This window comes from Madurella fahalii (genome assembly GCF_045866475.1).
Source record: "Madurella fahalii IFM 68171 DNA, scaffold_1, whole genome shotgun sequence".
In the NCBI taxonomy this organism is placed as follows: Eukaryota; Fungi; Ascomycota; class Sordariomycetes; order Sordariales; genus Madurella; species Madurella fahalii.
In genome coordinates, this window is record NW_027263971.1 from 9,785,875 (window position 1) to 9,799,767 (window position 13,893).

Genomic DNA, 13,893 nt, shown 5'->3' on the forward strand with positions numbered 1-13,893 from the left:
ATTACCAAGGTACGCTTCCTGTAGGCACAGAGAGCCTGTAACAGAGCGATGGCGTGTTCATAGAGAGTCTGACTTGGCAAGTCGGTGTAGCCATGTGTCCGGCAGTTGTACCCATAACTGAGTATTCGTGCATTAGGAAGATCAACAGGAAGAAGATCACGCAACCAGTTAATGCCACCGGTAGACCAGGTCGCTTCCCGATGGCCATTCAATCCATGAATAGCGATCACGCTAAATAGAACCGCCCCCTTTGTCAGCCGAGTCTGCATTAGATTTAGTTAAGAGTTGCATGATTATGGGCACATACTCGACGGTACTATCCTTGCCGTGATGTAAAACATCTAGACCGAGAGCATCGCACGCGCCGGGCCCCCAACGTCCTAACCCCATGTTCGAGGCTTGGATTCCAGGGTCTCAAAGGGCCCCTGCATACAATAACCCCCTGTCGCATGGGCACTTGCAGCCAAAGAGTTAGGGGAATCGGTACGGTTCGGCTGCTGAGCGATGTTCCTAGAAATGTTCAATTACGGGCCCCACGGATTCGCCGGGCACCCATTGGGCTCCGAGGACATCATCATAGGCGGCTCTGGCAAGGACTCCTTGGGCCATTGGACCAGCAGGCTTACCAATCAAGGTACGTTGGGTAAATTAAATTATGGCTGTGCTACTTAGTCCAACCGAAGAGCAAGTGAGGCTCCTTTGCGGACATTGCAGGATCAAGCCCCTTGGTTTCGGACGGCCGGTAAGCACAGTACCATGGCACCGAGAAGATGGGACCGGCAATGCTTCTGGTTTGAACAGACTTAATTAATGCCAACTTTGCCATCAATTCCGGCCGGGTAACCCAGATCCCCCCCCCCCCCCCCCCACCCCTCATCCTTATTTTCCGTTTCTCGTGTGGTAAAGTGCCTGGCATCTACGTTCGTCACGAACAGTTGAATCGCCTTGCGAGCATTCTCTCGGGGGCGCCCGGAGGTTCCATATGCCACACAGGCCGCTGACACCATGGCGAGTCCTTCGAGTACTTGAGATCAAAGATGGGCTTTACAATATCGGGTTTGGGCCACGCCAGCTGCTCGTTTCGGAGCCACAGGCGCATGACATGCCTCTGCCGCGCGGTATCGGGCGCGCCGTCGACGAACGCATCGCGACCGTGCATTACGGCCAGATTGTTCAGCAGGATTATGTCCCCCCGCTTCGCCGATATTGAGAGCTGATTCTCCACCGCGGCGAAGTGCACCATGTCCAACGCCTCAGCCTGCCGCTCCGTCATGGCAGGGATGCCGGGTGTACGGGGCGAAACGGGCGATCCGGTCAACGGCCGTCGTGAGTAGAAGAACGACGGGCCGTGAGACCCGAACGGAAGGAGGAGAGGTCGTGTATCCCACGACGGCGGGTCGGAGAACCTACGAGGCTGTGTGAGCGCGCCGTACCGGCTTGTTTCGACACCTTGCTGACTAAATACTAGTATCTGTAGGCACACTTACCTATCAAACACCCAGTCGCTCGCCGCCAGTGTATGTATGACGTCTGGACGGTTTGCTGCAATCTGGTTGTAGATTTGACCCGAGGAAGCGATTTTGAACTGGCCGCCTTCAGCAGCGACTTCCTGGACATACATGGCCAGAATATCGCATACATCGGTGTGGAAAGGCTTGAGGTATTTCCAGTGTCAGCCGACCTGTTTTCCTTGAGCAATGGACACGCTTTTCTCCTACGAATTGAACTTGCCTGTGCCACATTAGAATAGGGTGCTTGCCGCATTTCTGCGCCCGGGAACACGGCCCCTCGGTCTTTTATGTGGACTTGAAGAACACAGCTGTTAGTGCTAAAACCCGCTCGCAGCAGCGGCTGCCGAACAAACATGACGAGCGCCTTACTGAGTTTGCTTCCTCCAGCATCCTGGCTAGCCCTCGCCTCGCCGACATAGCTAGTTATCCCGGCATAGGCTATGACCCTTTCTAGCGGCGAGAGGCGCTGAGGATCAAGACCACGGATGAGGAAAAACGCCTGTCCGAAATGAATGAGATGGGCAAGCCGTCTCAGTTTGGGCTCCAGATTCGGGAGGGGGAAGGTCTCCGGAGCAACACGATCTGGATCGGGGTTTGAAGACCCAAGTACAGATTGGGCTCCAGCAAGTGATGTTAGCCTCCCGGTCCGTGAAGTTGGGGATTGATCTGTGGAACCTATAATAAATGCGCGGGCAGCGGCGCAAATTTCCTCGACGTCGTGGCTAGATAAGTTGTATATATACTTGGATTCATCGTCGAAATCAGAGCCGCGCCAAACACGCGGGGACTGGATGATAGCTGGGAACCCGCACGGGACTGTTTGATGCGAGGCTTCTCCGCGCGAACTGGCGAGTCTGTCCACCCGCTCGAGATACGTGGCCAGAGATGGGTCCCACTCGATATCGGGAAAGCAACCAGGTCGTTGATCCGCCCGGTCTGGCGGAGCGCAACGGGGTGGGATCAAGACTTGATCCCGCGGCAACGGGTCGATTGCTGTCTGACCATGAGTGGCTGGCGCCATGGTAACCTTGGCCGCTCTGATTGACCGGCCGACGTTTGAAGGCTTGGTTTGGAGTGCGTCAGCGCAGGAAGACTACCTTAAATACCTTGCGCAGCAACGGTCCCGTCAAGGGCTGACACGTTTCTGCACTTTTGAGGCTCTGGTTTGGAATTCCCTGATGCACACTAAACACGGGCAACGGCGGCTCCGATCACAAGGCTCAAGGCAACCGTAACTGCACAACGTACGTACTGTAGGAGGTGGTACAGCCACTAAGCGAGGGCGAGTTGGTGGGGTTGAGCTGAACTGGTTTGTCACACAAACTGGTCCATTGGCCGCAGATAAGCGACGGGGACATTCCAATCTCTCTTCAAAGCGTAAAGGTCCTCTACCTTGCCTTACCCATCCAAACCCGTTACAACACGAAGTGTACTATGTAGGCAGTGCAAAACACTCTCACCAACCACTGGGTCCAATGGCTGAGTCTCGCGTGTATTCCAGGGCTAGCAAATGTTGTGGAACTCTTGCCACTCGCCTCAGTCCAATCTGAAGGCTTTAAACTAGTTTTTAGAACAAAATCGCCTTGCTAAGTTTCCTAAGTACCTACTGTAGCACCTGAGCAACGGTACAGGCCCTAGCGACAGCTTGGCGATCATTTCCCTTGCCGTGTTAGACGATACGTAATGCTGCTCAGGCTTATGTGCCTAAGTAAGCACCAATCGGGGCGAGGAGCTTTCTATCATGATGTTGCTACTCCTTGAGATTTAAGCCCAGCGCTGGCAATGCCATCTTGAATGAGCTACGGTTATATGCAATTAGGTACGATCATGGCAACAGTGCCTAGGGTATTTGCTATGTCAAGGCAGTACCCAGCCGGTGTCGTCATTCCACTACTCCCAGTCCTGGACAGTAAGATTACCGGGGCCAGTGGCCAGTGACAAGATATCCAACTAGCTTGATGACTTCATTCGTTCTACCCGCCTCCTGGAATTCATGTAGGTAAGGTACCCAGCAGTTGAGACACAAGGCCTTCTGCGCTCCATACAGGTTTGCCCCATTTGTGAACCGCCGCTTCCCATAAGGCCTGGTTGGTGTAATAGACGTCTTCCACAAGCCACTGATGAGGCGTACCATACTCCCTGATGAATTCTACAAGATTCTCGACACATTCTTTTTCAGAAGCTTGGTTGCCTCGTTCGCGGTCAAAGGTGATGCAATAGATCTGATCCCTGCGGTTGACATTTGGTGTCAACTCTATTCGTTTCTTCTCAATGTTCCATCGGATTAAGGAAAGGTATTTTGGTTTGCCGTCCTCAAGCGATCTGCGTGAAACAGAGTCATTAACCTTTGCCGGTATTGCCAGAAACGGAAGGGAATGGACGGTAATTATACACACCGGAAGCAGCAAATAAAGACCATGTTTTGAGCAACTTCTTGAAGGCAAACGGACATGGCCTCCTCCGGGCTAACAGGGTCTCGGCGGCTCCTCCGTTCTACGCCCGGCTCAAGAGGCTCTTTGCCCTCGTATATCGAATATCCTTCGACGCGAAATTTGTACCTCCCTCGGCGGTCGCGCTCCGTCCAGTCCGTGTCGTGTGCGCTGGGGAGCATGATTTTGGCGCCAGTGTCCGAGTCAGAGTTGATCAAGATGTTCGTTCTCGCACATCGGGCAACTCGATGCCTGCCGAGATCGAAGTACATGAACTTAAACACAGATGGATGTGCCCTTTCCAGCGCCCTTGCGACTTTGACGGCGAACGATGTGCACCTTCCAGTCTCCCCGGCCCAGGTATTCACCCATGGCCGATCTTCAATGTTGTAAATCAAGGGCTTTCTGTCTTTAAAAGCTTCGGATAGTTCCTCTGGTTTCTCAAGAAGTTTTGGGAAGTCCAACCGCAACTCTTTCATGAGAACTTTCACCATGCCAAAGGATGTGTGAGGTCCTTCCATAAACGCCTTAGTCCACTGCTCCTGGCTCACAGTGAGTGTGTCGATCTGCGGCGGGTCCATGGCGAGGTTGGTGAAAAGTTTGAGATAGGCTTGGTAATAGTGATGACTCCCGAGATTGGTGTGCTCCGGGCATCGATAGGTGATGGGGGTAGGAAAGGCATCAACCTTGCTGATGTTTCGTTGGGCTTAGAAGCGTCCAAGGGCAACGAAATGCCCAAAGAGAGAGAAATTGCCTTACGCAACCGTTGGGTAGCCATCATGCGGGCCTCGAACTGCAGTCCAACCAACCCCAAGACCCCGTCTGTTGATGCCTCACGCCCGCATAACCCGCGGTGCATTCCTGCATACCACTGTATACCTAATTAACTATCCAACCATCCAACCCGAAACTAAATCAATCCTTGTGCCTGAAGGACCCTTGATCGACACCTCCCTCAAGGCACACATGAGTGCAACTTCAACAATGCAAGCTCAGTCGTGTAGCGCAGCAGATTACAGCAAGTTGGAGCGGATGGTCAACGATGCGTTTGACCGGGGATGTGCCGACTGGGGGGGCTGACGAACAAAGAAATGAGTAAGTGATCACAAAGGTCGTTTTAAGAAGTTCAGAGTAACTTTTGGTACCGTCGTGGCATCGACACCTTGCGGGCGGGAAGTGCGGGAGTCCGGTCGGGTGCTGGTCGAACCTGAGGGAGACTGGCACTGATTTCCCCTACCCCAACCCCGTTGTAATCATATTCGTCCATATCCATCTCCCTGTTACCACACACCCACGGCCCACGGCACCTTAGATTTGTACTCCGAACAAGTGGTTTACCCAGCCGGAATTAACGGATATCTTTACCAACATAGGTTTGGACCTGTCCAAATCCTCGTAAGGCCAGAACTGAACAGCGACTATGATAACAAGCAAAGTGTATCTCTGGTCGCCGAGGCAGAGGCTAATGGGTCGGTGTCGTACTTTTTCCATAATACATGTCATCAAGCACCTCGGCCGCAACGCTCGGCGGGACGACTTGTCTAGGTCCGTCTAGCACGTCAGGGCTAGTTAGTCTACCATGCCTTTTTTTTCGCCAACGTTGATGTTGGGGAAAATGGGGGTTAGGTGTCCTTGCTTGACCATTTGAATCTCGCTGCTCTCTCCTGGTCCGTCATTCTCGTCGGATTATTCCAGGCTTCATGAAATAGGGCATGGATATCCTGCGGCGCCCTTGCATCGTGAGGTGCAGGTTGAGTTACGCTCTGCATCTCGGGCATCGGGGTCTGGTGTGAAGGTTGCTTCCCGACTGACGCTTGATAGGGTGGTTCACGACGGCGCTTGGCTGCGTTGAGCCTACTTATCAGTACAATCACCGTTCGTATGCAGGCGCAGGCAGGGGCGGGATTGGCACAGCGGAGGAACTTACATGGAATCACCCGTATGAAGTTTGAAGAGCACAACTGCCCCATCTTGTTGGTGACTGTGGCTCTGGTGTTCTGTTAGCAAGAGGCATGTTCTTCAAGCCTACCAAACCGGCGGATCTCGACAAACTATAAGGTAAGGTATGGTCGGGTTCGGCTCTGTTCTTTGTCGCGAAGGACCGCCGGACGCGCCGAGGGCCCCCACTCCCTTGCTGCAAGAGGCCCAGGGGGGATATCCGCCCCACCTTTGGGTGCTTAGTTACCAGTGACAAACCAACACCAGGGCTTTGCTTAGGCGCTAACCGGGCCTTTCAACATGTCAGCCCAGCCGCCGAAAACTGCTGGTTTGCTCAAGACCCAAAGCCACGACGCTGCAACACAGACAGATCACACCGCAATGAGCTAGAAGGCCAATCCTGCAAGAGAGGTAGCGGAGATCATGCGTCCCAGGAGCATAATGTTCGCTGCGCTGGCCTCTTGTTCGTCGCCTCGACCACCCCTGTTGGCTGAAGATTAGCTGATGTCGGGCGGGGAACCCGCGCGGTACGTCCGGCAACACGCAGATGAAAAATGAATATGCCCGTGGTTGGGTCCGGTAGGTCCTATTCACAGCAGCAGCCCTCAGATTGGTCTAAGATCCCCTTACACAATGTGCCTCAATACCAATGAGCGGACAGGCAACGGCACGCTGCGTATTGTGTAACAGCTTTTCCAGGGTTTGAAGTCTGTATTACGCGGAGCGGGGAGCTGGGGGGATTGCCGTCGTCGGATGTGATGGTTGCAGTACCGGATACGCTGTGGCAACTTTCATACACTTAATTACTTGTCTTACCTAATCTATACTTTACTGTCTTGGGAGAGCCTAGATCGTCAAGTGATAGAACTATTAAAGTGAGGAAGGAGGCATGCGTTGTCTTCCTTGACCGTTAGTCACTCGGAACCGCCAGGCGTCGTCATGTTCCAACGAAGGCAACGCTCTGTCTTTTGCAACAAACGGACTCGGTCCCTTCGGAGCGCTGGACCCGTAACATCGCTCCAGCAGCGACTCCAACATTGAGTGACCGGGTTCGACCGCTCTGATAGAGGGTGTCCTCCTGGTCTCAGGTTCAACTCACAGCTTGGCCCAGTGTTTCGCCGACCTCACCTGAGGTACCTAAGTGTCAATTGGTACTAGAGATGCACACAGCCGCAGCCAGAAGCGCACGTGATCCCACCATGTTACCGGACTGTGTTACAGCACACTGAGTTAATGATTCTAGCGAAGACCTTCGCGAACAGTGAGTGGAAGCGCCTACGGAAACATCTCAGGCTGACCGCTCTGGGATCACAGCTCGGGAGCTAACCGTCAGAGACAGGTAGTGGCAGCATTGGCTTGACGAGCTCATGCTTTCACTATCCTAGGTGCTTTCGAGTTGCTTGACTGGAACCGAGCAGAGCCAGGAGTACACACACATATAATTACAAAGTGGTGGAGAACACAAACACGAACAATAACAGTAAAATGAGTCTGCCAAAGGTCAACGCGACAAGTGCAGATAGCCCTGCGGGCCCCTGCTTCGATGTCCCCACCAATAATTACACCAATGACGTGTCGCCGTCAGCCCTAAAACGGCATGGGTTATTACCGTTATTGCCGTCAAGACATCTCGCGGACTGGCGCTTTTCTCGATGGTTGGCCTCTTCCTCGGTATTGTCCTGTACGCTATTGCGTGATGCTCACTAAGTTACGTCGAAGTGCCCAGCCGCCTAGCCGGGCTCCCTCCCTAGGCGAAGCCTTTGGTGCTCCCAGCAATCCCGAAGCGAAGCGCACGGGAATGGTGAAGCAAGATAATGAAGAGAGTCAGTCAAGAGACCAAATCTTTTGCTGAGCAAGAGGGAAAAAAAAATAAAAAAATTAAACCCGCAGGTTGGGTATTAAACAGACAATTAAACAGACAAACTATATCGAGGAAACGCCCCTCGCCCAAAATCGACAACTAAATTGATCTTCTCCGGCATCGCAAAGCCCGAGACTATCATCGACACCGGCCACATCTCCCACCGTCTCCGGCGCTCTCCGCTGACCAGACAACCCCCCTTATTCTGCGTACCCCATCGGCCGGATCAACCGAATCTCTGGCAGTCTCTCAGCAGCAAATGTCGAAGCACTCCAGACAGCACTCGCACGTCTCGCCGCAGAGCCAGCAGCAGCACATGGCCGCGATACTACGTTCTTTGTCAGCAGGGGGCCGCTGGAAAAGCGCGGGGGTAGGGCAGGGTCAGCAGCAAAGAACTTACCACGTGTACAGGCACCCGTGGCTCTTCTCTTCCTTGGGCGGCGGCGCTTCCTGGTACTGCATCGGCTGCTGCGGCGGCGGGTAGCCCTGAGGCGGGTAGCCCTGGGGAGGGCCATAGCCCTGCGGCGGCGGATAGCCTCCCCCCGGCGGGGGAGGGCCGTAGCCCTGGGGCGGGGGCTGGGGATAGTAGCCGCTATTCAAGGGGGAAAGAAAGCGGTCAGCTCCTGTTGTGATGGCTTCGCATGCGTGATTTGATGGGTCTGATGATGTTGACTAGCTAGCAAGGTACGGTAGGTAAGATAGGTACTCACCCCTGCTGTGGTGGATATTGTGACATGATGAGGGTTGTGACGGTGACGGTCGCCTTCTCAGCAGCAGAATCGTGTTCTGGGAAAATGGTGGAAAGATGGAAAGATGAAAAGATAGAAAGATGGAAAGAACAGAGGAAGAAGCCGGAGGCCGCCCGTTATTCTTCAGGGAATTTTCAGTGGCTTTTTACGCGTGGCCAGCGGTGGATACCGTACCTTGGCTGTACCTTGGCCGTACCTTGGCTGTGGTGTCTGCGCCTGCGGCAGATCGGTGTAGGGCCCACTCTGTCAATTGCCAGGCGAGACCGAAACCGCCGATCCAATCTGATCTCAGACCTGATCACATGACCAACCACATTAGTATTTCCCGCCGACGCCGAAGCCTCCGAGATGCTTCAGTGACAGTCACGTGGCGGCGGTGATGGTTCTGTGTTGGAGGGTGCCTCTGGTTGGAGGGTCCCACGTGCACTTGGACCGACTCAAACCAGCAGACTGCGCCGCATCTCGGCCCGCAGCCGATGCGTCCGAGCCCACGGAGCTCCGTTAGGTGGGTCTGGCGGGAAGCGTCTTGGCGCCCGATCCAGGGGCTTCCCCGGTTTCCTCGATGCGGGCGCCGATAAGGCGCGGGCAAATCCGAGGTCGCCTCACGGTGGAAGAGTGAGCGACAGATGGCACGGAGGTAAAGGCAAGTTCGCGTTAGTCCCAACCTCTCCACATCAATACGTCACAAATGCTACCGGGTGATGCAGTATTGTAAGTTTTGCCGCGTTTCACCACTTGGAGCATGGGATGCGAGAGGAAGCAAGAGCTTGGGAGGGAGGCCAACGAACCACAACTGCTGATACGAGGGTGATCCATTCTCGGCCCACTCAGCCATCAATCTAAAATATCGCCAGTTTAGAAGTAGCCACCACTTGCGCCACCCATTGTTATTTGCTCTCTTGCATGGTACAGTACAATACAATACCTCATGAAGCTATCCGATGTCGTCAAGTCTATTCACAATTACGCATCATAGGAAACACACAACGAAGTGAAGCCAGAGTCACTCCGTTAAGGTGCGCCGTAAGTTTGCTGAGTGCTCAAATCTCTCCATACTTGATGTTAGGTACTGGACGCGCTTAGCGCCAGCATCTTCTCTAGCAACCTCTAGCGTCCCCGATAGTTTTGTATTACAGCGAATCATCCGGTTACAACCTCCCGCTTTCTCGAAAGAAATCGTTGCTGAAGTTTATTGCACAAACCAGAGCGGAAGAATGCGTACATGGGAATGGATGCAAACCTCTTGAGCGGGGTGTTAGGGTGCTCGGGGATGCTCGGACGCTGTGAGCGGTTAGGCGTCGGCAAGTGGGAGGGTTCGCAGCAGCCGATCGAGATGAGGTAACTGATAGGCAGTAGAGTCGCAGTTAGACTCAAGAGAGTACGATCTAATAGCGGTACTGTACAGCTATCTTATACACTCTTATGTTCGTAGCTCGCTCTTACACACATTGACGAGGGAGAAGCACGCGCTTCCACACCTGCTAATTATTATTTTTTTCCTTCTGTAGCAATGGATTACAAGCCCACAGGCCGGCAACCACTGGGAGACCTACCTTAGCTGCTTTTATTCACCCTGTGATCTAAATATCCATCAGCAGTTCCCATCATTCCTATAGCAGGAATATGGACTAATTAGAAGTCATCCAATCAAGGTACCTATAGACCGGTCATTTGTCCCAAACCCTCAGAGTGTGCTGAGATCAGCTTTTAATTAAATCACTTTCAGTCCGCTCCGGCCTCTAATCATTTATGTACATCGTCCGCCAGTCCGTGATGGGTAAATAACCGAGAAGAAACGACACCCCCTTTTTTCGTCTTCATCACCATTACCAGTAAATAGAAATCGCATGGCGAATATTATCGTATTCCGCCCGGCCCACGTCTGACTTCTCCATCGACATTACGAGAAGTTCCATTACCGGCAGGCGGACATGTTTCAGCCGTTCTAACACTGTCCAGGCAAAGTAAGGAAATCACCAAAGGGGGGTAAAATTGCGCGCGTGAAATATGCCAGGGGCTTCCCGCGAACCATTGATCATGAAAATGGATGCTCTCCCGTCCAGAGGTTTAGCCGGTCATTTCGAGAAGACAGAAAGATGTGTTGCCGAAGGAATGCGCCGCCATGACGGCGCGTGGAGCAACTAAGGGTAGGTAGGTTGTTTCTAGAATCGTGCGCCGGGTGCGGTTCCCGGCCGGGGGTCGTGGCGAAAGTGATTTGACCTCCCCCGGACCGTTACCGAACTCGTTTTTGGGGGCGCAACCAATCATTCCCTTTGACAGGCCTCGCAGAGATCTCCATCATTCCCGGGCACCATATTAGTGCAGCCGTGGGTGTAGTAATGTGCGCAGGGCTTGTCCGCCATTGGGTCTAGGGGGTGCGCCCTTATGCTGGAGCGGTGGTTTTTGGCGTCGTGTGACTCTCGGCGCTTAGCGGGAGATTGGCCCAGTCTACCCTGAGAATAGGCAGGGAGAAGATAATAAGCCAGGTCAATGAGGATTTAGTGGTAGCGCCGGCACAGGGGCTGAAAGGCGATTCAGGGGTCCAACAACTGAGGAGCAGAGTAACGTGTCTCCGTCGCTTGGTCTCGCACTCTGCCGAACTCCCGACTTTATGTGCAAGCTCCAGATATACAGCCTTGTAGCTCAGGGCCGTAGACATCTTTCTCGCAATAACCCACCACTGTGGGATTCCGTCGTCAGTCCCCAATGGAACCGCGTCCGGGTGGGTGGTATTGGGGGTTCTCGGTGCTGTGCCGGCCCGCTGTCGGCCAACCGCAGGGCTGGGCGGCCTCGAATCAACCCAAGCACCCCACCTACCCATTCGCAACGCCGCATCCGTGCTCCTATCACGTTGCGTGCAATGCGCGGCTCAGTCGTAAGAGTGGAATGGATCTGTACCGGAATGAGTCCCCGGGTGTTAGTTTGTTCTAAAGCATATACGAAGCGATATTGCGTCCCGCATCATACAGTCGATGGGGCTGCTTGGAAGTGGCGCCAGTGTGTACGTGATCGTTGATTAGGCAATGCGCAAGTCTCAAACTATACCATGTCTGGTAACCTCGGACATGATGGGGCATGCGGGTGCAATATACCAAGCCAATCACCTCCAGGGGTTGTGATAGGAGGTTTCTGCATGAGAGCGTGGGATGCTGATGAGCTTGTTGAGTTGGTGCTGGGCATTATGGCGGGATAGGCTAGTACGGCTTAGGGGCTCGATCCCACTGTAGCCTCCTGCATGCAGCATGCTGTTTCCTTCAACTGTTGACAGTAGGTCACACGGCGGGGAATGCAAGCTGTGGTTCCATTAGTACTTAGCTTATGAGACGGCAGCTAGTCTACCCGATGGGATTACGTCTTAGAACGTTCCAGTCCCCCGACGAATAAGCCCATGGATTCCCATTTAATGGAGATGAGTTGGGTGTCTGCTGTCCGGAGATCCGATCTCAGTTGCCGGAGTTGGTCTGGTAGCGGATCCGGAGCCAGGAGACTTGCGCAGTGGAGCTGAACTATTTAATTCCTGGGACTTCGCTTTACTAACCCCCGCGGGATCTTTTCGATCCCGGCTTGGGTATGCACTGGCAATCGACGTCAACCGCGAGCCAGCGAATCTGTCAGCCGCTTATGCTATCTAAAAAGATAAAAAGAATAAAACAAAATTAACCGGGCCCCGGGGGCTGGTTACCGTAGTGGGCTATGGGAGACTCGGCCGCGTTCGGCAGTAGATACATACAAGCCTTACCTGAAAAGAGATAGGTGCCCGATCAGCACTCGCAAGTTTGTGATGCCCGATGTGCGGTTCAGGGGCGCGGCTTGGTGGGAGTTTTGATCTCGACGCATGCGACAATCACGTCTGTATTCTCAATGTATGGAGCCAGCTGTATAAAAACAGCAAATCCAGTCAGACCCGAGTGGGAGAGATTTGACATGTCTCGTTTAGAGGTGATAACAGAACCGGAGAAATCTGACATCTCTGGCTGCAGCCCAGTTGTGTTTGTGGGTCACCCTCCGAGCAGGCCGTGCATAACTTCCATTCGTCCAACAAACTTTCGGATGCGATCGCCCAATCAGACCAAGCAGGCAGTGCCGATCATCCTAGACATTGTCCCCACTTGTAGAGTGGGGGGCTCCGGAGGGTCGCGCTTGGTGCGGGGTTGCTTCCCGAAGTTTTCTGGCGCAGCTTGGCACATTTTCCCCTTTCTCAGAGGGCATTACAGTACACTACTTGCAGGAGTCACTCGCGAGTAAGGTTGTGACAAAATCTCAACCCAACCGCTAATCTGAACATGAGACGATCAAGGCTTACATGGAGGGCAGATCATGGTGTTCACGACGTAATGTATGGCGCGCTGGTTTTGAAAGAGACCGCATAAATTTGTTGCGCTGTCCCAGATCAAGCTGCCAGTGAGTTCCCATCAGTTACTTGCCCACAACTCACGCCCTGCCCGCTCCTCACTGAGAAATCATGCTGATTGTTCTGTCCATTGTCCTACACGCAGCCAACGCTCCCCATGCTGATCCACACCATTCAACCATTCTTCAACGAAACGCACCGTCCGTCTTCCGATTTGAGGGGCGAAGTACTGTTGATAGCACCTCTTGAATGCGGTAGCCTAGAATGTTCCAATTAAGACTCAGTGTGTCATCGATAGTGAGGCGAAATCGTGCCTTGAGAATGTGTTACCTCTTAAAAGTTATGCCCTGCGAGGAGAAAGACAACGAAGCAGGCCTCTCGAAACTCTTGCGTCAAGCGCAATGCCTCTGGTGAATTGTAAGACGTGGCGAGCTTCAAAAGAACGCGGCGGCTCCTTAGGAAGAAACCCTGCGATGCCAGCCGCGGATCAATCCCGTAATATCCGAGGAACATATTCCGGCCGCCGACGTTACTATCTTTAAAGCGCCATGTCCTCCGTTGCGGCTGCGTTCCTTGAACGGGTAGGTATCGCCGAGGCGTCTCGTGATAAAGTCGCAGCTGGCAACCGTGAAGAGGCAAGCAAAAGCGGGCCACAGGACCAAGGGTTCCAAAGTGCTTCGCCATTCATGGCCAGCGTGTGTCTCAGCCGTATGGGCAGATTCGATGGACAAGGCAAGGTCTGGCTGTTCAACGCCGAGACACTGGGTGTTACTGACTGGCGCTGAATCCATTGAGTAGATGTTGAGGTGTATCGCGAATCGAAATGCACTGGGGTTGCGATAAACGTTTGGCGATGCGTCGGGAGGGGCTCGCGGAAAGCCTGATTGGAGTTGTCGAACCGTCACCTGTTGAGACCAAGAGAGGCAGTCGTGTTGGAGCGGGCGCAGAATGACGTCGCAGCCAAAATTCTCGAGTATGTAACGTATCGGGATTCCTTCCAGCGGAGAGACGGTAGTCGTACCCTGGTCACGAGGTATGTATGTATCCGGCACTT

The 13,893-nt window shown here is 53.5% G+C and overlaps 3 protein-coding genes across 3 annotated transcripts; all 3 read right to left on the reverse strand.

Annotated features, from left to right (window-relative positions):
• Positions 1 to 925: 925 nt before the first annotated feature.
• MFIFM68171_02640 (TauD/TfdA-like domain-containing protein) lies at positions 926 to 2,532 on the reverse strand (the record flags this gene model as incomplete). Its single annotated transcript, XM_071058062.1, has 4 exons — positions 926 to 1,406; positions 1,488 to 1,654; positions 1,732 to 1,805; positions 1,881 to 2,532. The coding sequence occupies 4 exons, from the start codon at positions 2,530 to 2,532 to the stop codon at positions 926 to 928; spliced, it is 1,374 nt and encodes a 457-aa protein (XP_070914163.1).
• A 970-nt stretch (positions 2,533 to 3,502) lies between these two features.
• On the reverse strand, positions 3,503 to 4,521 carry MFIFM68171_02641 (uncharacterized protein; the record flags this gene model as incomplete). The annotated part of the gene is made up of 2 exons (XM_071058063.1): positions 3,503 to 3,833; positions 3,908 to 4,521. The coding sequence occupies 2 exons, from the start codon at positions 4,519 to 4,521 to the stop codon at positions 3,503 to 3,505; spliced, it is 945 nt and encodes a 314-aa protein (XP_070914164.1).
• Positions 4,522 to 7,988: 3,467 nt separating this feature from the next.
• Positions 7,989 to 8,475, reverse strand: MFIFM68171_02642 (Cysteine-rich and transmembrane domain-containing protein A-like; the record flags this gene model as incomplete). The annotated part of the gene is made up of 3 exons (XM_071058064.1): positions 7,989 to 8,067; positions 8,140 to 8,331; positions 8,450 to 8,475. 3 exons carry the CDS (start codon positions 8,473 to 8,475, stop codon positions 7,989 to 7,991), a joined length of 297 nt encoding a protein of 98 aa, XP_070914165.1.
• Positions 8,476 to 13,893: the final 5,418 nt, after the last annotated feature.